Consider the following 25,205-nt stretch of genomic DNA (forward strand, 5'->3'; position numbering starts at 1 on the left):
CATTGGGTCATGTGGGGTCAAAATCTTGGTCAGGAGGTCCAAGTCTTACAAAAACCTTGTAAACACATGTAGAATTAGCATTACTTGCAAATGTTTGCATGCAAAAAAAAACGTGCAAATAGACAGTACTCAATCAGAATTAATCATATGAGCACACTGCAAAAGTAAACAGAAGAGAACCAATCTAATATGCTCTAGAGTTCTGAATTTTCAACTAAGCAATGAACAAGGCCTTGTTAAAAAAGGTGACCGAACTATTGCTTTCTTGGCCCTCTTGGTTTACCATTATTAGGAAACACACCACAATTGACCCAATAAACAACCAGTCACACATGTTTTGTAAGCCCCTATGCACACGTAGCTGATAAGCGCACGCGTGTTTTAATTGGTCTTAGGCCGAATGCAGACAACTTTTGGATCAGATCTTGCAACTGCTTGTGAAATTTTCAAGCGTTGCGGCTGTATGACCAGAAAAACAACCGCTGTGGTGAAATTGATTTTGAAGTCCAGGCACCACGTGGCGGCTATGCTAAAAGCGCCTGGGAAATGCCTGTACAGGTTTTGATATGTACATTGGCTAAAAAACAGGTTAAGTAGCAATTGACTTAGGAATGACTGAAACGGTATGTCCTTAAACAATACAAGCAATCTCCTTGATACATGTACATTGTATGCTTTCTTCTTCAAATGTATTGTTTTTATTTTAGGAAATTCAATGGTGGACCACCAGACCCCATTGATTATGGGCATGACGTAAGTAGTGGAAGTCGGATAAATAAATGAGCAAACACAATTATGTAAATGGTCTTTTGGCATTTAATTTTCTGATCAAATCAAATAGAAAATTTGGCAGTTTTTAAGATCTTGCAAAAGCATTTCTAATAAAACTTTTTTTCTCTCAGGCAACTTTTATTTTATTCCAATAATAACATGTTGACCATGGTAATATTTACTAATAATATCTTATTTGCATAGAAAAATCGTATACATTTTTGACTTAATCTCAAATTTCTAAACAAGTAACTGAAGTAAGGCAACGTGTCTGACAGGCCTTTGTCATGTATCACAGAGTCTAATACTAATAGTGTAGTGTTTTGGCTCTCAGTACAGCTGCACATTATACAACCTGGTCACCTACTTCTCTGCGGACATTGCCCCGGACTCAGCCACGCGATGTTCAGACTTAACCACCAGTACACACGAGTTTTTGACTTGGTTGGAGCATGTCAAGTAAGTCCTTAACAGTTTTTTTAAATGCTTTTTTTGTCAATCCCACATATGAAATACATGTACTTCATACGGTAGTAACATCGGTTGAGTGTGTGTGTTTGTGCCTGTTATTCATCATGCAATTTTTAAATAAATGACTTCAATCATAAGAAGACATATAATGTGTAACATCCATCTCTGACCTCAAAGATCAAGGTCACACTTAAAGGTCAGTAGACAAATTAGGCCATTAAACAGCTTGTTGGAATTGTAACGCAATTATTTAACATGCAATCGGAAAATAATTTATTACAAATATTTACTGTTTTGAGACAGTGTGCAGTGGTGTTTTGGTCCAATTTTGGCGATTATTTGATCCCATTCTTAGTCAAAGAGATTTTTTTTTCAACAGAGATCGCCAACAATTCTCAACTGAAGGTTTCAAATAGATTAATTTATTTTCCCTGTACAACTCTATGGGTTGAACCTTAGTTCCAGTAAATATAATATTGAAAACATTTATTTTTGATGTTAAAGTATTTTTTAGCAAATAACAATACAACCTTTTTGAATAGACTGTTACTGCAACATTTATCATGCAATTGTAAAAATAATTTACCTCAAGTGTTTACCAGCTGCATCATCCTAACTCCATTGTCAAGGTCATCTTTAGATGGCAAATGTCAAATTTGAGCATTTTGACAGCTTTTACAGCCTGGAAACTTTCAATTTAAAAAATCTGGGTGTCTAAATAAGTGTATGTTTTATTCATCTTAATATTATTAAGCAGTTCTTTATATATGTTTCATACCAAACTTTTTAATTGCCTTGCCATATTTAAATTTACAAAGCCATTAAAACACTGCTATTGATGAAAACTGTTAAATTGAGTAGAGTAAAGGCAATATGTCATTTATTTAACCACACATCTTTAATCTACAAGTGTTAAATAATGGTGTTGGTCTAACTTCAAACATCTTTGATGTCAAAGCGGAGTTGAGGCAAATTTCTTGGAGGTTTTGCTGTAAGTGTATTACATGATTTTCACAATTTGCCTTTGAAAAAAGGCATCAATCATTTCTACTGCACCTGCAAATGAAAGCCTGCAAAAAGTGCATTTATAAAGAAGAGTCATGGAGGAATTATAAAGGGAAAATTATATCAGATGTTGCATTCATAAACTGGATTTTAAGATTAAGTGAAGACATTTAGTGATTATCAAGTGATAATGAAAACACTAAGATTTTTTTTAATGCCTGTAGTGTACATTAAATGGCATTTTATTGTTTGCCAGACTTTGTGTTATTATAATAAGCAAATAAAAGAGAGCATTAACTATTCTTATTATTGTGGAAAAAAGAAGAACTATATAAAAACATAACAGGACAATTCTGTAGTTGTTATTTGAGCCACGTTCTGGGAAAACTGCACTGAATGCATGTTGGTAAAGTGACATCGCTAATAAGCGTGTACTGTAATGCATGTTGGTAAAGTGACATCGCTAATTAGCTGGTACTGTTATGCATGTTGGTAAAGTGACATCGCTAATTAGCTGGTACTGTAATGCATGTTGGTAAAGTGACATTGCTAATTAGCTGGTACTGTAATGCATGTTGGTAAAGTGACATCGCTAATTAGCTGGTACTGTAATGCATGTTGGTAAAGTGACATTGCTAATTAGCTGGTACTGTAATGCATGTTGGTAAAGTGACATTGCTAATTAGCTGGTACTGTAATGCATGTTGGTAAAGTGACATCACTAATTAGCTGGTACTGTAATGCATGTTGGTAAAGTGACATTGCTAATTAGCTGGTACTGTAATGCATGTTGGTAAAGTGACATCGCTAATTAGCTGGTACTGTAATGCATGTTGGTAAAGTGACATCGCTAATTAGCTGGTACTGTAATGCATGTTGGTAAAGTGACATCGCTAATTAGCTGGTACTGTAATGCATGTTGGTAAAGTGACATCGCTAATTAGCTGGTACTGTAATGCATGTTGGTAAAGTGACATCGCTAATTAGTGTGTACTGTAATGCATGTTGGTAAAGTGACATCGCTAATTAGCTTGTACTGTAATGCATGTTGGTAAAGTGACATCGCTAATTAGCTGGTACTGTTTGCACTTAATGCATGTTGGTAAAGTGACATCGCTTATTAGCTGGTACTGTTTGCACTTAATGCATGTTGGTAAAGTGACATCGCTAATTAGCTGGTACTGTTTGCACTTAATGCATGTTGGTAAAGTGACATCGCTAATTAGCTTGTACTGTAATGCATGTTGGTAAAGTGACATCACTAATTAGCTTGTACTGTAATGCATGTTGGTAAAGTGACATCGCTAATTAGCTTGTACTGTAATGCATGTTGGTAAAGTGACATCGCTAATTAGCTTGTACTGTAATGCATGTTGGTAAAGTGACATCGCTAATTAGCTTGTACTGATTGCACCTAATGCATGTCGGTAAAGTGACATCGCTAATTATCTGGTACTGTTTGCACTTAATGCATGTTGGTAAAGTGACATCGCTAATTAGCTGGTACTGTAATGCATGTTGGTAAAGTGACATCGCTAATTAGCTTGTACCGTTTGCACAGGCTAATCAGAAATAATACTTTCTGCTTATAGGGAATGGTTTGTGTAAAGGAAATCTATTTTAAACAAAAATCCAGTTTTTTGCGGAAAGTGTAGACCCTGATTAATGAACAACACTTTACCCAGATGGATTAAGCCCAATTTTCCCAAAATGCAAATCTGTTTTGCCAGGTTCACAGGGGGCTGCGGGGAATGTCACAGCCATATTTCAGAGGGACTGAGGACAGCCCTGCATGTGTTTGATGATATCAAAGAAAAAAGAAATGATGACAGGTACAAACCATAAAATTCAGGCCGTTTTTTTGTACCATATTTCTTATTTGGGGCTGAAATATGCTCATGTTCCTATTTTGTTCCCCTTATTTCAACCTTACATTTTCCCTCAAAAAAATGTCTGTATTATGTGAAAAAAAGAATTCAGTTTAATAAATATAGGAGAATTGGGACACATGATAGCAGATTTTTTCGATAGTAAATTATATGACATGAATAGAATGAGCAGACTTGCAACATATATACTTGTATGTATAAATGTTGGTAAATACAGTTTTAGCCAAGGAGCTTTGAATACTTACTGTAATAAACTGAAGCATTCAGAATGTATGAGCCTAATAGATTGTTGATGTTTGTATCCAGGCTAGCACCAGAAAGACACTGCATTTTAGTCTGCAACTCGCCACCATACCACCTGCCTAGCATGGAGGGGTGCAGATATACTGGTTACTATAGCGACCAACTTGCAAAAATGTTTGCCAAGGTATTGCTGCAATAAGTTTTGACATAATTTATTTTAAGGTAGTTTGTGCATATTGAATGAAAGTTATTTCAATCAGCTGGTCTCACAGAAAATTGAGCTTAAAATATGTGCTTAAAGTATGGTCCCTAGACTCAGGGTCAACACTTTCTGCTGTTGTGGACATTTTTTTGTATAGGAAGTCCCTTTTTAATGAAATCCAGTATAGGCAGAAAGTGTCATCCTTTATAGCGGACTGCACAGGCTAATCTGATATGATACTATTGGTCCCCTACCGGTGAAACCCTAGGGGACTTGTGGTTTGGGCTCTGTGTGTCCGTCAGTATGTTAGTTAGTCAGTCACACTTTGCTGGATCTTGCGATAACTTTAAAAGTTCTTAATATTTTTTCATGAAACTTGAAGCATAGATAGATGGCAATATGGAGATTATGCACGTCATTTCATTTTGTTCCTACGTCAAAAATTCTGGTTGCTATGGCAACAAATAAAAAAAAATTCTGACAATGGTGGAGTTTCACTGGCAGGGGACCATATTACTTGACAATAGTCTTGTCACACATGCATTAAGCCGGTTTGCCAGAGATAAGCTCAAATGGAATTCACAATCTTAGGAAATCACAATGGGAGCTATGTATGAAACTACATGTATTGTATCTTATATAGAAATGTTAAGCATGTTATAGTTTCACTTGTTAAAATGTGAACTTGTTGTTGTCTTTATAGTATCAATATTTAAAACATTTGCAAAATTAGTCTACATAATTGTACTCAAGAGACAATTGAAAATTTGTGATATGACAGCCCCTTCAAAACCAAAGCTGAAAATGGGTAAGTTGTTCCCAGAGAAATTTTCTGTGAACCTAAAATTCAGTTTAAATTGCACAAAAAAAGCCCCAATAACTTCTATATTTGATATATTATTCTTTGAAATCACAAATAGCACATTATAATGCTCTGTGTGTACTATTAAATTCAAGATTAACATGTAATTTGATTTTCAGTAGAATCCACAATTTTCTTTGCCATAGATGTTGGTTTAATGTGAAGCGCGCCGCAAAATAACATTGAACATTTAGCACACAAATTATTGTATCCGCTAAATAAAAATGTCTTTACATAAAGTGCCTGGTCCTACATGTATAAACACAGTCTGTTATTTGAAAACAGCAACAACACCATCAATAAATATAAAAAAAATTGATAATTGTTCTACTGTTGCAGGTTCTAATGGTATAAATTTAATGGAATTTGTGTAAAGTATACATCTCTTTAGCTTGTTTTTGTAAAATAATCACTTGACTTGGTATTTTAAGAATATGCACAAACAGAATAAATTGATGTAAGAAATGAGTGGAGTGGAGTGTAGCCTTGCGTTCTGTAAACATACTTTTCTAGAAGATGTAAACTATATAAAAACAAAGTTTGTGATCTGAGTGAAATGTTCCGCGGGATGGATATATGAAAGTGTACAACGTCTGGACAGAAAAAAGTATGTTACCCTTGAAGTAAATTGAAGATTCGTTTTATTTAAAAGAAAATATGTTTGCCGCGTTTGTTAAACAAGCGGGTGGGGTGCCCACCCAATAAGACAGTGTACATAGGTTAACATAGATACACTTAACGGTAAACCGCAAGATAGTGTCAACCGGTATATCCGATTAACTCGTCACGCTTGAGCAACGCGCATAATCGTAGATATCAGTGGACGCTTGTGGACGCTTTAACTCTGTGGCGTATTAATACTGACAATTATAGGCTTAAACCGACACAAATTAAACTGCCATGACAAAAATGAATAAAAGGCCCCACTCTTCATCGGCAAGTGAATGCAACACCGCCGAAACCAGCTATGTAGACTCGCCGGTTTTTGAAACGCCAAACAGCCAGCAAACAAAAACAGCGAGCAAAAAGAAAAAAAAGATAAAGCAAGAAAATCCTAAACAGAAGTCTATGGCTGATTATCTAAAAGGAAAACAATCAGATGATAAATCCGACTCTATCAGTATAGAAAAACATCTAGAGGACATCAACGCAAAACTGTCAAATGTTCTCACCAAAAGTGACACTTCGATCCTTAAAAACCTGATAAAAGACACACTTGAAGAGGTCAAAGATAAGTTTCTTGGGTCTCTTATAAAACGTTTAGAAATCCTTGAAGGCAACTTATTTGACCAAACAAAAGAAATTGAAACACTGCAGAAACTTGTGAAAACTAAAAACAATGAAATAGACATTCTTAAGCAGAAACTAGTTGATGCAAATCTAAAGCACGCCGAACAACTCAATGATCTTGAACAATATGGCCTGCAGAAATTCAATCCGTATAGCGGGATTGCCTAGCGACTCCGAAAACCAGCCATCGGCTGCCGTTGCAGATGAAATGGCCTCGCTTCTAACCAAAAAGCTAGGAATGCCGATTGCAACAACAGACATTGATGTTGCTCATCGTCTGGGAAAATTTGCGAAAAATAAAAGCAGGCCGGTGATTGTAAAATTCCTAAGGCGACAAACAAAGATTGAGATAATGAAAAAGGCTAAGATGCTCAAAGGTTCTCGTCTATTCATTAATGAAGACCTAACTAAGCTCAACGCCGAGGTTCTGGCGTCGCTAAGACTCAAAGAACCAGATCTCATTGAAAGGGCATGGTCTTTTGAGGGCAAACTCTTCGTGCGATACCGGGGCAGCGATCGACGAGAGACTGTGTCGTTTGTGAAATATCAAGAATGGCTCGATAAACCGTGGCCTCAGAAAAATACCACTGCAAGTTAGACATACGCACGAAAGGTGTCGGCCGGTAACAGTAACACAAAATAAACTACCTATCTGTGTAGTGATACTGCTGTCTTCATCATACGTTTTACTTTGTATGTGCTCTTACTTTTCTGTTGACGTCTTCACACGAAACAGACGAACATGGCTTTAAAAACATTATAGTGGCCCGAAAAGTTATCTTTGGCAAATGTTCTTTTTATACACTATATAGAAAATATGTAGCTTGACCGAATAGATCAACTTTTTATATGTGAACGTTTTACTTTGTATGTGCTCTTACTTCTCTGTTGGCGTCTTCACACGAAACAGACGAACATGGCTTTAAAACATTATAGTGGCCCGAAAAGTTATCTTTGGCAAATGTTCTTTTTATACACTATATAGAAAATATGTAGCTTGACCGAATAGATCAACTTTTTATATGTGAACTCTCATAAACCACCAAGATCCAAGATATACAATTTTACATGGGGCTACTGCTATAGATGTTATATACGCGCTTAAAACTCACTAATTTTGATGCATTCCTTGCACTCCATTACTTCAAATCTGTTTAATAAGGTGCTAATATTTTTACTAATTAAATCTTAAGTCTTGTATAATACACCATTAAATGAGGGAAAACGATCCATCACATTTATAAATATTCAACTATAATAACATTGTGTCTAGACCTTATATTGCAAGAAATTTTTCCTTATGAAAATTGAATGGGTTTTTTTGATTGGTATATGCTTTTTAAAGAGATATAAAATAATAATAAGGTGCTAATATTTTTACTAATTAAATCTTAAGTATTGTATAATACACCATTAAATGAGGGAAAACGATCCATCACATTTATAAATATTCAACTATAATAACATTGTGTCTAGACCTTATATTGCAAGAAATTTTTCCTTATGAAAATTGAATGGGTATTTTTGATTGGTATATGCTTTTTAAAGAGATATAAAATAATAAGCATGCGTACTTAAAACGTTTCCTTCTGCGTGTCAACATTTGTTCTATGTTTGTTGTTAAAATGTGTATATTTTTAAACTGTTTGTTGTTTTGCTTTTTATAAGTATGTAGGGCTTGTACACACACACAAATCGTATACAAACAAGCACACACGCACATACTCACACGCATACACACACGCATACACACGCATACACATTTATAAATATTCAACTAACATTGTATTTAACACATTCTTTTTTAACAAATACCCTTTCTAAATAGGATATTTATAACATGTACTTTTGATGGGTATATGATTTTTTAATTAGATATGAAATAATATGCATGAGTACTTAAAACATTTCCTTATGCGTGTCCCTTTTGTTCCGTTTTTGCTGTTTAAATGTGTATATTTTGTAACTGTTTGTTGTTTTGCTTTTTCAATTATGTATGGCTTGAACACATAAAACCGAACACAAACCAGCAAACACGTACGCACACACGTACGCATACACGCACACCTTTTGTTCCGTTTTTGCTGTTTAAATGTGTGTATTTTGTAACTGTTTGTTGTTTTGCTTTTTCAATTATGTATGACTTGAACACATAAAACCGAACACAAACCAGCAAACACGTACGCACACACGTACGCACACACACGCACGAACGCACGCACGCACGCACACGCACACACACACACACACAGGCACACACACACACATACGCACACACACACGCATACACACGCATACTCATTTATAAATATTCAACTCTGCTAACATTGTATTTAACACATTTCTTTTTAATAAATATTCTCTCTAAATAGGATATTGACAACACGTACTTTTGATAGGTATATGATTTCTTTAAAGAGATATGAAATAATATGCATGAGTTTTTAAAACGCTTCCTTTTGCGCGTCCCTTTTTGTTCCCTTTTTTGCTGTTTAAATGTGTATATTTTGTAACTGTTTGTTGTTTTGCTTTTTTTCAATTATATATGGCTTGCACACACACAAACCGAACACAAACAAGCACTCACGTACGCATACACGCACGCACGCACGCACACACACGCGCGCACACATACATACGCACGCATACATGAGCGCGCAATCACACACACAAGCACACGCACACACACACACACACACACGCATACATACAAGCATACGCACGAATACACATACGCATACACACAAGCATACACACGCATACACATTTATAGATATTCAACTCTACTAACATTGCATCAAACACATTTTTTTTAACAAATACTCTTTCTAAATGGGATATTTTCAACTTGATTAAAAAAATAGTGTAACTACATACCATTATGCTTGTAAACTAACTTTTTGCTCTATTTTTCCCTTCTTTATTTGGAGAGGTTTTTTTTCCATATAAAAGCATAGAGCGCTTAAACTAATTTCGCTTTCGTTTTTAGGTTTAAATGCTCAATAATGCTTAAAATGCTATCGATGGCTTTGCCTGTTATTACATCTTCCGTATATTTCAAGAATTGTAGTTTTTTCCTTATGAAACTTGAAGGTGTATTTTTGATGGGTATATGCTTTACAAAAAAAATATGCATGAGTACTTAGAACGTTTTCTTTACGTGTCTATATGTGTTCCCTTTTTGTTGTTTAAATGGGTATAGTTTGTAACTGTTAAGCTTTGGCGTTGTTCATTTATGTATACTTGCACACACACACACACACGCACACACACAAACTAAAAGCAAACACGTTCATACACACACACGCACATACACGTACACACACACGCGCGCGCGCACACGAACCCGAGCGCACACCCTTTTACACGTACATGCACAACACACGCGCATTTCACGCGTGTCATAACGCGCGCACACACCCGCGAGCACAAACACGAAAACATACGCACCGAAAGACCCCTCATACACAATGTAATAGTTTTTATTGTTTTATTAGTATTAAATTAAAACACCAATCTTCGGTGTTATACATATACGTTTTTGTCTCTCAGATCACAATCTTAATTAACTTGCGTATTTCCAGTGTACGGAAGTGCGCTTTTTTGTCTTTATTGCTGACAAGTCATTTATTTTATTTTTTCTCTCTTTTGTGAATTTTTCTTTTTTCTTATTCATTTATATGGAATATTCATTCTTTTGTATCCCTTATTTTTGTTTCCTATTTTTATTTGTTTGTATGAACATCTTATGTCTTATTATAGAGAGCAACTGGACATATTTTAAAATAGAAACTTACTGGACAAGCACATACAAATTACCATTCACATCACCCTCCACCCACTTAAATGATTAAATTATGTACTTTAAATGTTAAAGGATTAAACAATAAAGACAAACGAATAAAAATCTTCAAATGGTTAGACGAAAAAAAATATAGTATATGCCTTTTACAAGAATGTCATTTGACACCTACTTTAGCACAAACCTTAAAAGATGAATGGGACGGAGAAATCTATCTCAGTGGAGAACATACTAATAAACAAGGCATTGCCTTTCTGATAAAAAATAATATAGGGGTCACAGTCGATAACTTTAAGGAAATAATAATTGGTAGACAAGCAAGTATAGATATCAAAATACACGAAACACAAATAACACTAATCAACGTCTACGGCCCTAACATAGACGATTCCACATTTTACGAAACATTACAATCCTTTATAATTAATAACCAAGATAAAAATATTATAATCGGTGGTGATTTCAATACTGTCCTGAACCCATTATTGGATAAAAAGAATGGAAACCTTTATACTCATACTAAAAATAGAAACATTTTAAATAACATAATTGTAACCTACAATATGATAGATATCTGGCGTACAGTATACCCAAACGAAAGCAAATTCACCTGGCACTCAAACACAAAACCAACAATATTTTGTAGATTAGACTATTTTTTAATATCTGAATCTCTTTGCAACATTATTGACACATGTAACATAAAACCAGGATTTATGACTGACCACTCTCTAGTTGAACTTAAACTCCACAATATACAACCTGAAAGAGGCCCAGGATACTTTAAAATTAACAACAGCATTTTATTAGATACACAATATCAAACACAAATAAAACAGGAAATATTAAATACAGTTCAAAATAATAAAGATGCAAACCCAAACACCTTATGGGAAGTAATTAAAGGAAATATACGTAACACAACAATTAGATACACATCATTTAAACAAAAAGAAACACACAAACTTGAAACTGACACCATCAAAACCATTGAAACACTTGAAAAACAATTGCATCAAACAAACACAAATGATACCACCGACATTGAAAATGAAATAACATTAAAAAAACAAATATTAGATGGAATCTATCATACACATCTCAATGGAATAATACTAAGAGCGCGTGCACAGCATGTTGAACACAATGAAAAAAATACAAAATATTTCGCAAACATTGAAAAACGTAGAAGTGAACAAAAAACTGTACACAAATTAGTAGTCAATGGCAAAGATATAACAAACAGAACTCAAATACTAGAAGAACAACGTTTATTTTTCGAAACCCTCTATAAAAGAAAAAATGTTGAAAATAACACCCTTTTTAAAAATACACATCACGCTTTAAACCAGGAGGAAAAACAACTGTGCGACGGATTGCTTAATGAATATGAATGTGGATTAGCCCTAAAAGAAATGCAAAATAACAAAAGCCCAGGATCTGATGGCATCACAATCGAATTTTATAAAATATTCTGGAATGATATAAAAACACATCTAATTAATTCACTTAACTATTCATTTAACAACGAAAACTTAACTACGCTACAAAAACAAGGTATTATATCACTTATTCCAAAACCTGGAAAAAACTTAGAATCATTATCAAACTGGCGCCCGATAAGTTTACTTAACAATGATTATAAAATTGCAACTAAAAGTATAGCAAACAGAATAAAAAAAATATTACCATCAATCATTTCAAAATCTCAATCTGGTTTCATAAAAGGACGTTACATTGGTGAAAACGTTCGTCTTATCCAAGAATGCATAAACTATTTCAACAATTCAAATAATCCTGGTCTAATATTCTTTGCAGACTTTGAAAAGGCATTCGATTCGCTTGATCATTCATTTATGTTCTCTTGCTTAGAAAATATGAACTTTGGTGAAAGTCTCATTCAATGGGTCAAACTATTCTATACCGATATTAACAGTATAATCATTAACAATGGCTTCTTTTCAAACAGTTTTAACATCGAACGAGGGGTTCGACAAGGATGTCCACTCTCATCATCCCTATTTATTATTTGCATCGAGTATCTATCACATCACATCCAATCAAATAAACACATAAAAGGCATATCACTAGAACCTGACGAAGAAATCAAACAATCCCTATTTGCTGACGATGCAACTTATTTTTTAAATGACAATTACGATTCTTTCCATAACCTTATAGAGTCGCTAACCCTTTACGGAATGACATCGGGTCTTAAACTAAACAAAAGTAAATGTACTGTGCTACGAGTAGGTAAATTAAAACAAAGTAATGTTCAATATAATAAAGAAATGAAATTTAATTGGACATCCGATGAAGCCACAACGTTAGGAATTACTTTCACAAATAATGAAAAGGATACAGTTCTAAAAAACATACTACCTAAATTACAGAATTTTAAAAACTGCTTAAAATCGTGGCATCATCGTAAACTTACACTTATTGGAAAAAACACAGTATTGAAAACGTTTGCACTTCCTAAGTTAATATATGTATTTACAGTTCTCCCAAATCCACCAATTGATGTTATTAACGATATAAAATCAGCAATATTTAATTTCATATGGGACGGTAAGCCTGATAAAATAAAAAGAACTCAGCTAATTCAATCTGTAGAAAATGGAGGTATCCAATTAACGAACATTGACTCATTCTTGAATGCAATCAAATGCAGCTGGGTTAAAAGATACCTAGATAGTACCAATACGAGTAAATGGAAATTATTCTACCAGAAAATCCTAAAAAAATATGGTGACTCCTTACTCTTTGAATGTAACATCAGCAACACTATCTTACATGAAATTGCAAACGAAAACATATTTCTGTCTGATGTTCTATCAGCGTGGAGTGATGTCACTCATAATTTAGAAACCCAAAACAGCAGTAAAACTATAATATGGAATAATAAAGACATAACGTCAAACAATAAGACGTTTTTCTATAAAGACTGGTTTGAACGAAGCATTAAATATGTCGACCAATTATATGACTACAGAATTAAGGATTTCTACTCTTTTGATAATATATGCTACATATACGGAATACCTTCAAATAATTTTCTGAAGTACTACACACTAATCAAAAGCATACCCATACATATTAAATCTAAAATCAATACAAATAATACACCATGTACTCAAACAACATTTGTAGAAAACATACTTGGAAGAAAAAACAAAACAAATAAAATATTTTACACACTACAAATTAAAAACCCTACAGAAAACTCCAAAATCAAAAATAAATGGCAAGTCCTTTTTGGAGAAAATGAACTAAATTGGAAACACATATTTACCATGCCATATAAAGCAACAATTGAAAGCACACTGAGAAATTTTCAATATAAATACATCCATAGAATTATAGCTACAAATAAATATCTCTATAAATGCAAATTATCTAACTCAAATCTGTGTGACTTCTGCAGTGAAAACATTGAAACTATAGAACATCTTTTTTGGGAGTGCAAACACATCCAGCCTATTTGGAATCAATTAATATCTTTTCTTGAACAACATCAACTAAACATTAAACTATCTTTCTTAGATGTAAGTTTCGGAATTAACTCATTGAAATCAATAGACTGTAATAATATTGTGAATTTTATGGTTATATTGATGAAATATTTTATCTTAAACATGAAGTACAAAAAACAAGTACCAAATTTTAATTGTTTTGTCCATAGTCTTAAACTAAAAATCCAGATTGAGAAAGAAATAGCCCTCAGTAATGACACATTACAAATCTTTGAACAAAAATGGAATCGGATTAAATTCTCATAATGTTTTGTCCACTAATATACATTTCACTCTAATGTTAGTTTATCCCTCTAAAATAGTTTTGTTTATTTTTTTTTTCTCAATCGGACAAGATCATTGTGAATATACAACAAAACACAAAAGTCCAGTATGCTTTCTTCCGACTTTATACAACTCATCATTGTTCATAACTATTTCTCTGTTGTTTTTTTCTTTTCTCTCTAAAAAATATATATATATTAGCATATCTTGTATAACATGTCTGAACTTTATTGCTTTGTACAATCACTGTGTTGTATGCTCATATACATGTTTACATTGTATGTATGATATTGAATAAAAAAAAAGCTTCTCAACAGAAAAAAAAAAAAAAAAAAAAAAGAAATAAATATTGGTAAGATTGTCCAGTGAATGACTGTCATAGAGGTGTTTAAGAGCTATTGTATTTGAAAACTTCATTTTGAATCGATCTTACAAACTGTCCCAAATATATCCGTATTTTAAACCTGTGTTGAAATTTTATCTTCTATGTGTTAACATTTCTTTTTACTGAGCCGCTTTTAAGTAAAAACAGGGTTAAGACATGTGCTCAAATAGTCACTTGCCCACTAAATTTGATTTTCTTTAAACAAAAAATACCATTAAAGCAGAAAAGGTGGTCCCTGATTAGCTTGTGTGGAAAGCAAAGGCTTATCGGGTTGACAACGCACATGCATTAAGCCCGGCTTTCCTAGGATGAGGATCATATATTTTTATGTCCCCCACCACTATAGTGGGGGACATATTGTTTTTGCCCTGTCTGTTGGTTGGTTGGTTTGTTTGTTTGCTCCAACTTTAACATTTTGCCATAGCTTTTGCAATATTGAAGATAGCAACTTTATATTTGGCATGCATGTGTATCTCATGGAGCTGCACATTTTGCATGGTAAAAGGTCAAGGTCATCCTTCAAGGTCAAAGGTCAAAAACAAATCCAAGGGAAGTAATAAGCTTTAAAGGGAGATAATTATCTGAACCTGCCAAAATTTTTTTTTAAATAAATCACAGCGGCGCAGAAGGGGACATAGTGTTTCTGACAAACACATTTCTTGTTTGATATATTTTTCAGAGAGACATCAACCTTTCTATAATCTCACCACGGAAGATCCCAGCTTTGTTAAAGTTGTATGAGGCTGTAAGTTTCAAAGACTTTGTATATTTATTATGCTTAAGTCAACAAAAGTGCTCTACACCAGCAAAGAAAATGCAGTGTTTTTAAATAATAATTGTAATTTTATTAAGAACAAATCAAGAACTAAGAGGAACAGACAGTACACCTGTTCATCAGTGTGCTTTAGCTGCTTGCAACGTGGTTGGCTTTAAAAAAAAATACAGCTTCTTTTTGTTTAAATTATACAATTATATTCCATTAAATTAAACTGAAAATCTTAAGAAGTTATGTCTAATTTTACCAAAGCAGGGCTTGTGCAAACATCAAACTCTGCATTCATATTTGCCACATTATTTGATTTTGCATAGAAATTACTTTTTTTGTTGATTTTGATGATGAATTATAAAAATGATATAGATATTTATGCCCCCCTTCGAAGAAGAGGGGGTATGTTGTTTTGCACATGTCGGTCGGTCGGTCCTTCCGTCCACCAGATGGTTGCCGGATGATAACTCAAGAACGCTTAGGACTAGGATCATGAAACTTCATAGGTACATTGATCATGACTGGCAGATGACCCCTATTGATTTTCAGGTCACTAGGTCAAAGGTCAAGGTTGCAGTGACTCGAAATAGTAAAATGGTTTCCGGATGATAACTCAACAATACTAAGGCCTAGGATCATGAAACTTCATAGGTACATTGATCATGATTGGCTGATGACCCCTTTTGATTTTCAGGTCACTAGGTCAAAGGTCAAGGTCACAGTTACTCGAAATAGTAAAATGGTTTCCGGATGATAACTCAACAATACTTACGCCTAGGATCATGAAACTTCATAGGTACATTGATCATGACTGGCAGATGACCCTTATTGATTTTCAGGTCACTAGGTTAAAGGTCAACGTCACAGTGACTCAAAACAGTTAAATGGTTTCCGGATGATAACTCACGAATGCTTATGCCAAGGATCATGAAACTTCATAGGTACATTGATCATGACTGGCAGATGACCCCTATTTATTTTCAGGTAACAAGGTAAAAGGTGAAGGTCACAGTGACAAAAAACGTATTCACACAATGGCTGCCACTACAACTGACAGCCCATATGGGGGGCATGCATGTTTTACAAACAGCCCTTGTTACAATTTATTTGATACTATGTTCACAAATTGTAGTCAACCACCTCAGAAATCCCACTACAGACCAAAGATTTCTCAGTGGACATTCATCACCTTGTACTCCTGCATGGATTCGAGTTAGAGGGTAAGTGGTGGGCCTCTGAGTAAGAAGGTAAGTGGTGGGCCTTCAAGTTAGAGGGTAAGTGGTCGGCCTTCAAGTTAGAGGGTAAGTGGTTGGCCTTAGAGTTTTAGGGTAAGTGGTGGGTCATTGAGTTAGAGGGTAAGTGGTGGGCCATGGAGTAAGAGGGTAAGTGGTGGGCCATGGAATAAGAGGGTAAGTGGTGGGCCTTGGAGTTAGAGTATAAGTGGTGGGCCTTGGAGTAAGAGGGTCAGTGGTAAGAATTTGCTTTAAAGGGCAAGTGGTGGACCTTCAGGTTAGAGGTAAAGTGATGGGCCTTGGAGTTAGAGGATACGTGGTAGGCCTTGGAGTTAGAGGGTAAGTGAAGGGCCTTCAAGTTAGAGGGTTAGTGGTGGGCCATGGAGTTAGGGAGTAAGTGGTGGGCCTTCAAATTAGAGGGTAATTGAAAGGCCTTCAAGTTAGAGGATTAGTGGTGGGCCTTGGAGGAAGAGGGTAAGTGGTGGGCCTTTGAGGAAGAGGGTAAGTGGTGGGCCTTTGAGGAAGAGGGTAAGTGGTGGGCCTTCAAGTTAGAGGGTTAGTGATGGGCCTTGGAGTTAGAGGGTAAGTGGTGGGTCTTCAAGTTAGAGGGTAAGGGTGGGCCTTCAAGTAAGAGGGTCAGTGGTGGGCCATGGAGTTAGAGGGTAAGTGGTGGGCCTTGGAGTAAGAGGGTAAGTGGTGGGCCATAGAGTTAGAGGGTAAGTGGTTGGCCTTCAAGTAAGAGGGTAAGTGGTGGGCCATGAAGTAAGAGGGTAAGTGTTGGGCCATCAAGTTAGAGGGTAAGGGTGGGCCTTCAAGTAAGAGGGTCAGTGGTTGGCCTTGGAGTTAGAGGGTTAGTGGTGGGCCTTGGTGTAAGAGGGTAGTGGTGGGCCTTGTAGTGTTTTTCCCAGGAGGGCAAAGGGGCATGGCGCATCACTTTCAAAAAGGGCATTTTAATGCGCAGCTTATGCAAAAAAGGGCAATAATGTTCCGTGAATACCTGGTTTTGGGAGAAACATGTTATTGCATCAGAGGCAGTTGTGGGGAAAATATAAGCAATCACATTTAAAAGTAATTGATGTATTTAACTTACTTTATATATATAATTAATATTAATATATTTACCGTGCAATGTCCATTTTTAAAAGGTCCATGCTGTTTCAGTAAACTTTACAGCACGACAAACATAATAAAGCAATATATGCATATGAATCCGATTATACACAGATCCACTAACATTTAAATGAAACCATGTTTGTCTTAACCCATTTTCTAACGATAATCTTGTCAGATGTTTTAACTTTGCGAGTAAACTGAACGCTAACAATTTGCAAACACTCCTTTACATGACATATCCTCCGCATAATTACTTATAAATATGTTGTTGGCATCTAAAACATTTTATGCATCGTTGATTATCACAGGTATTTCATTAATCCTTCTTAAATGTATGATCTCCATTGTTAATTCAATCGTTATTTTCCATTTTTGCAGAGAGTCACAATTTATTTTCTGTGTAGTCTGCCATCTTGTTAATTAAAATGATGTAAGTGACATGTGCGCATAGCAACGTAATGTCGTATAATATGGCCGCCATATACGCGATTCGCAGTATACGTTACAGTAATTGTTTCAATTATTAATTAAATACAATAACGAATAAGATTACACTTGTTTGTGTTTTGCAAAATTTAATTACGCATGAAATTAATGCTTTGAGATTATAGAATTATGCATGAAATGCACGGGGATAACATCGACGTTTCATTAAGTCTCCGAAGTAGATGTACACGATTTTATCGTGGAAGAGTACACATTACCGCTAAGTGTGCTCAAGGTATTTTATTATCGATTGATATTGGTACGGGGTTATTCATGCATGACTAAATCACAACCGCTCGAATCTTTGCTGCCATGGGGCGATTCTCTGATACTTGTCGGCTTAGAAGTTTGGTCAAGGGGCAATAAAGATGTTATCAATAAGGGCACAACAGTGGGTGATCATGAAAGGGCAGGGCGCCTTTGGAAAGGGCAGCTTGGCCCTAAATGTCCTTGAAAGGGGGCAGCGTGGCGCTACAAAAAAAGGGCATGGTGCCGCACCACGCTAAAACGGCCTGGATAAAACACTAGCCTTGGAGTTAGAGGGTAAGTGGTGGGCCTTCAAGTAAGAGGGTAAGTGGTGGGCCTTCAAGTTAAAGGGTAAGTGGTGGGCCTTGGAGTTAGAGGGTAAGTGGTGGGCCTTGGAGTAAGAGGGTAGTGGTGGGCCATGGAGGAAGGCTCAAATGTAGATGGGTGTTCTTATGAGATTTTCAAATCACATTGCCTGTCTGTGAGTTTCAGAAAGTATCTGTTTCTTAAGATTTGCACGCTGAAACCTAGTTTGCAGCTGTGTTGGTACAGCGCTGTACTACAAATTTAAGAACGTGGTCAAGATTTGTTATTTAAACACATAATTTGTATGTGGGCAAATGTTTTGAAAGTACATGTATTTACATGGCCATTCCCCCCCCCCCCCCCCCACACACAACCACCATTACCTACTCTATAACCTCTGATACCTGATGATTGTCAGTTAATGGCATATTTTGCTATTTGTTTCTTATAAATTCATTTGCTTTTATGGACTTGTGTTTTTTTTAACATATGCTAATATATCTCTTTTTCAGAATGGTCCCACACTCCAATACAGAATGATGATGAGCAAGTGAAGAATCTGCTTGGTGAGTAAATGATTATACAAAGCCATATATTAAACAAATGCTTGTTATTTATACTTAAATTTGCTGTTGAATTTGATGGAACCATGCTTGACATATGATATGCAATATGTCAAACTGCCATTCATTTAATCTATTTCTACCATTTGCAAATTTATTGAAATGAGTTGAGACACTTGGCAGCTTTTTTTTTAGCTAACCTGTCACAAAGTGACATGGTGAGCTTATGTGACTGTGTGATGTCCGGCGTCCGTATGTGCGTGCGTGTGTGTCCGTCAACAATTTGTTTGTGTAGACAGTAGAGGTCACAGTTTTCATCCAATCTTTATGAAATTTGGTCAGAATGTTTATCTTGATAAAATCTGGGTTGGGATTGTATTTGGGTCATCTTGGGTCAAAAACTAGGTCACTAGATAAAAAACTAGGTCAAATAATAGAAAAACCTTGTGTAGACAGTAGAGGTCACAGTTTTCATCCAATCTTTATGAAATTTGGTCAGAATGTTTATCTTGATAAAATCTGGGTTGGGATTGTATTTTGTCATCAATGGTTAAAAACTAGGTCACTAGGTAAAAAACTAGGTCAAATAATAGAAAAACCTTGTGTAGACAATAGAGGTCGCAGTTTTCATCCAATCTTTATGAAATTTGGTCAGAATGTTAATCTTGATGAAATCTGGGGGGGTTTGTATTTGGGTGTCTGAGGTAAAAAAACTAGGTCACTAGGTCAAATAATAAAAAAACCGTCAACAATTTGTTTGTGTAGACAGTAGAGGTCACCGTTTTCATCCAATCTTTATGAAATTTGGTCAGAATGTTTATCTTGATGAAATCTGGGTTTTTATTGTATTTGGGTCATCAGGGGTCAAAACTAGATCACTAGGTCAAATACTAGGTCACTAAGTCAAATACTAGGTTACTAGGTCAAATAATAGGAAAACCTTGAATTGACAATAGGGGTCACAGTTTTCATCCGATCTTTATGAAATTTTGTCAGAATGTTTATATTGATGAAATCTGGGTTGGGATTGTATTTGGGTCATCTGGGGTCAAAAACTAGGTCAAATAATAGAAAAACCTTGTGTAGACAATAGAGGTCACAGTTTTCATCCAAACTTTATAAAATTTGATCAGAATGTTTATCTTGATGAAATCTAGTTGGGATTGTATTTGGGTCACCTGGGGTCAAAAACTAGGTCACTAGGTCAAATAATAGAAAAACCTTGTGTAGACAATAGAGGTCACAGTTTTCATCTAATCTTTATGAAATTTGGTCAGAATGATTATCTAGATGAAATCTGGGTTGGGATTGTATTTGGTTAGTCAGGTGAGCGATTCAGGACCATCATGGCCCTCTTGTTATGTTTTGTTAATCAACATCCAGCACTGATTGCTTGCGTTTATAAGTGTTAAAGTGTTTATAAGTTACGATTTTATCAAGAATTACATTGGTAGTTAAAAACATGTTAAGTTAATATTGTGTCCTTTTTATCAGAAATTTATATTATTATGAGTAAACTATGTCACCAATGATGACACCACTACTATCTGAGGCAAGTTTTATTTAAGACAGCAATTTCTTAAACTCATTTAATTAATAAACATCCATTATAAAGGCTTAACAAAGAAAATCATTAAATTTAGTATTTGTCACAGTGCAATTGCTAAATAATTGCCCGTTGTGGTACTTAACAAACATGCGCGTGAATTATCATACCCATGGCAACCCATTGATATGATGGTGTGAAAATAAACGTTTCCCATCAATTGACTGTGTGGCCCTGCAGCTTTTGTCTGTGCCATCAACATCCTTGCCATTGGAGAGAGTGTGTTCGAAAAAAGGTTGTCTTGTTTCCAAGGCTTGAAACTGCATCAGCCACAAGCATTTTTTTTAACCAAATGAACACTAATGTTTTGTGCATGCTCTGCATATACATGTATGTTTGCTGATTTGCATGACCTGTAAAATAGTGTTGCACTAGGTTACCAATTATTTAAAAAAAGAGTAAATTTTAGTTTAAAAAATTAAAACAGAATGAAAGACAACATTATTGTGAGCAATACGGCGCGAACATAATACAAGCCCAACAAAAAAAATTAATTAATGACATGTGAAAATGAACATTGTGTAGTTCTTATAACTTTTCACGTATGTGCTTTTACGGAGGAAAAATAAATACAAAATAAAGAATACAATTACAAATTTATTAAAGTAAATTTTATAAAGTATTTTAATTAAAAGAATTAATATGTTATCAACACAAGCAATCTCAAATTTCTTTTGTTTCTATAGAGGACATGTAGAGGTATGGCAAGATTAACATATACTTAAACATTTTTACAATAAAAGCTTTTTGGTTAACCGGTTATGGCAAAAGGTTAACCTTTTAATGTTTTTGTAATCTCTTGCATCCTTAATTTTATACCTCACAGCTAACAGATCCCCTGCTCCACCGCCGGTTGGTGAGTTTAAAGTTCCAACAACCGCCCCGTCGGCAATGCCCCCTCAGCAGCCTGTGTCACAACCAGGAGCAGCCACAAGTGAGTTACCTTGTACACCTTCTGTGTCTTTCTTGTACATACGAGCCTCATTCTGGGAAAACTGGGCTTAATACATTTGTGTTCCAATACTAGCCTGGGCAGGCCTATCAGGGACGATACTTTCTGCTTTAACTGGATTTGTGTTTAAAGGAGACTCACTTTGAACGGAAAAATTCCATCAAAGCATCGTCCCTGATTAGCCTTTGAGAACTGCATAGGCTTATATTTGACAACACTTTTTATGCCCCTGGATCGATAGATCGGGGGTATATTGTTTTTGGCCTGTCTTTCTGTCTGTCATTCTGTCCCAAAGCTTTAACCTTACAGTAAAGTTTTGCAATAACTTTTGAAATATTGAACATAGCAACTTCATATTTGGCATGCATGTTTATCTCATGGAGCTGCACATTTTGAGTGATGAAAGGTCAAGGTTAAGGTCATCGTTCAAGGTCAAAGGTAAAAAAAAAACACACAAAAACTTAAACCTACAGTTAAGTTTTGCAATAACTTTTGAAATATTGAACATAGCAACTTCATATTTGGCATGCATGTGTATCTCATGGAACTGCACATTTTGAGTGGTAAAAGGTAAGGGTCAAGGTCATCCTTCAAGGTCAAAGGTCAACAAAAAAAGCGGCGCATTAGGGGGCATTGTGTTTCTGACAAACACATCTCTTGTTGCTCTTGCATTCAGCCCAGTTTTACCAGAATGTTTTACCAGAATGTGGCTAATTCAGTTGCTGTATACCTGTTGTTACCGTCACTGAGGATGTTCAGGGATATAAACTTAATTATAATGGTTTGTTCCCCCACTGGCAAACAGATTTATCAAGGACATGTCCATATCATACTTGCTAAAACAAATAATGTAAATAATGTAAATGTGTTTTAATTGGCCTAAAGAATTCACAGAATATTCATTTTGTACAAAGGAGCTAATTTCTATTTGATGGGTATTAATGATAAATTACAGAATATTGAAGCAAACTTTTTTATAAAAGAAATTGACTTGCCTGTCCCTTAGAATAAACGCCCTGGGCGAACAGGGAACCACTTATTTCTATCATTGATGTTCTACAAAGGCGTTCACCTTGACCTGATAATTTTATGGTGTTTCCCTTGAAGTTGTTAATTGAGGGATAACATAAAATTTGAATACTAAGTTTAACTTAAAAGTTCAACACATTTATTCATTAATAGTTTCAGTGCATACCCAGGGGACAAAAATTCCACTCGTCCGCTCGTATTGACGAGTGAAATCTTGAAAGGACGAGTGAATTTCCCTAAAGCTCTCGTCCTACAGGACGAGTAAAAAAAAGCTGATGTTAAAAAATGAATTTTCTGACCAGTTAGACTTATTTTTCATTTAATAAATTCATTTTCTAAAAGCATATCTATTCCGAAAGTAGAATGCGAATGAACCGGAAATTGTAATTGTAAACTTCATACAGCAGGTGCGCGTTGTTATGCGAGACTTGTGTCCCGAGTAAATATTGGCTTTTTGGTGTAAGCTTTGCGCGTACATGTTGACAGGGAACCATGCGACTGCAGTCACTGTTAGTATTGACTTTTTAAGAATTATTTAAGCGCGAAGTACGGTTTTAAACCAGATTTAAACCAGTCTGAATTTCGTTTGAAAAATGTCTGACATACGAGCGTTCTTAAAAGGGGGCGGGGGCGATTTTTTAAACGTCTGAAACGGAAAGCACGCGAGCATTAGAAAAAATTATTTATTTTGTGTTCCTCATAAATAAATTAACTTATTTCACTGCTTAGCAGTGATATACTTTAGGAAATGTTATAAGTCATATCAGCCCTTTGCAATCTTTATTTCACACATATTTGAAGGACGAGTGCGTGTGTTTGCAGGACGAGTGAAAATTTTAATGCACTCGTCCTGCAGGACGAGTGCAGTTTATGAATATTTTTGTCCCCTGATACCTATTTCAGTGATAGATAGTCATTTTGGGCCATTTTTATTTGTCTAGCAGGTCAATTGACCAGTCAGGCGGTTCAGCCACAAAAGCAAGCCCCAGTCTATCAGCAACCACCTCAACCAATACAGCAACCAGCCCAGCAACCAATACAGCAACCAGCACAACACAGGATGCAGCAGCCACAATCAATGGTAAGTTAGCCTTGCACCGGTAGCCTTGATGGTACGTGGATGCAGCAGCCACAATCAATGGTAAGTTAGCCTTGCACCGGTAGCCTTGATGGTACGTGGATGCAGCAGCCACAATCAATGGTAAGTTAGCCTTGCACCGGTAGCTTTGATGGTACGTGGATGCAGCAGCCACAATCAATGGTAAGTTAGCCTTGCACCGGTAGCCTTGATGGTACGTGGATGCAGCAGCCACAATCAATGGTAAGTTAGCCTTGCACCGGTAGCCTTGATGGTACGTGGATGCAGCAGCCACAATCAATGGTAAGTTAGCCTTGCACCGGTAGCCTTGATGGTACGTGGATTCAAGGCTGTGATTTCTTCTCCTGTATGTTGATTTTCTCCTTTTTAGTCTCAATGCTTCACAAATAGTTCTTAGCTTTAATGGATCTTTTAATTATGATGACTTTTGCCTACCCATCGAGGGGACTCTGCGTACAATGCCGGTCCTCTCTATCGTGCTTGGTTATTTTGCTGTGTCCAAAATATTGCAAGTATGGCATGGGCCCTGATTTGTTTTATTAATCTAACATTCACAATTTAATCTTGTTTAGTACGGATTTGTGTGCCTTCATTGTACATCACATTCATGCTTGTGTAGTGCTATAAACAATAATACCACTTGCCCAACATCAAAGATAAACAGTTTCATGGCGCCTGTCACCTTTGACAATGTTCTCTATTGAATTTACCTTTAATGTACATGAGGTCAGCCTTCAAACTAATTCTTCTTGGCAATCGTATCAGCCAATTAGCGCTTAAGAAGCTGAATACACACAATCCACAGAAAGTCTTATACAATAACTTGAACTGTGACTCATCAATTCATCAAAAACCCAATGACAGTAGCCTTGTAGATACAGCATAAACAACTTGTTTTCGTAATTAAGAACAAAAGTTTCCACCTTAAAAAAAAACTATCTATTTTTTAACCCAAAGTAAAGAGCTTTGAGTTCTCTGCGCTACAAAGGTTTATCAGCAATCAAATATTTAAGCCCACGCTTTCCCAGGAGGATGAATGAGTGATGTTGTACTTGTAGTCTAATGTTTGCATATTTAAATAAAGAGG

The 25,205-nt window shown here is 35.6% G+C and overlaps 1 protein-coding gene across 13 annotated transcripts in view; it reads left to right on the top strand.

The window, feature by feature from the left end:
• The window catches only part of LOC127845231 (mediator of RNA polymerase II transcription subunit 25-like), a 66,518-nt gene that overhangs the window by 8,562 nt on the left and 32,751 nt on the right, over positions 1 to 25,205 (top strand). For 12 of the 13 annotated variants that reach the window (XM_052376044.1, XM_052376063.1, XM_052376057.1 and 9 more), the window contains exons 2-10: positions 708 to 753; positions 1,106 to 1,230; positions 3,978 to 4,079; positions 4,443 to 4,563; positions 15,400 to 15,465; positions 16,619 to 16,706; positions 19,382 to 19,435; positions 21,865 to 21,972; positions 23,961 to 24,100. In XM_052376044.1, the coding sequence (XP_052232004.1) occupies positions 708 to 753; positions 1,106 to 1,230; positions 3,978 to 4,079; positions 4,443 to 4,563; positions 15,400 to 15,465; positions 16,619 to 16,706; positions 19,382 to 19,435; positions 21,865 to 21,972; positions 23,961 to 24,100 (850 nt within the window). The remainder of the gene's footprint in view (positions 1 to 707; positions 754 to 1,105; positions 1,231 to 3,977; positions 4,080 to 4,442; positions 4,564 to 15,399; positions 15,466 to 16,618; positions 16,707 to 19,381; positions 19,436 to 21,864; positions 21,973 to 23,960; positions 24,101 to 25,205) is intronic. The other variant, XM_052376049.1, reaches the window with a different exon arrangement.

This window comes from Dreissena polymorpha, chromosome 1 (assembly GCF_020536995.1).
Source record: "Dreissena polymorpha isolate Duluth1 chromosome 1, UMN_Dpol_1.0, whole genome shotgun sequence".
Classification (NCBI taxonomy): Eukaryota; Metazoa; Mollusca; class Bivalvia; order Myida; family Dreissenidae; genus Dreissena; species Dreissena polymorpha.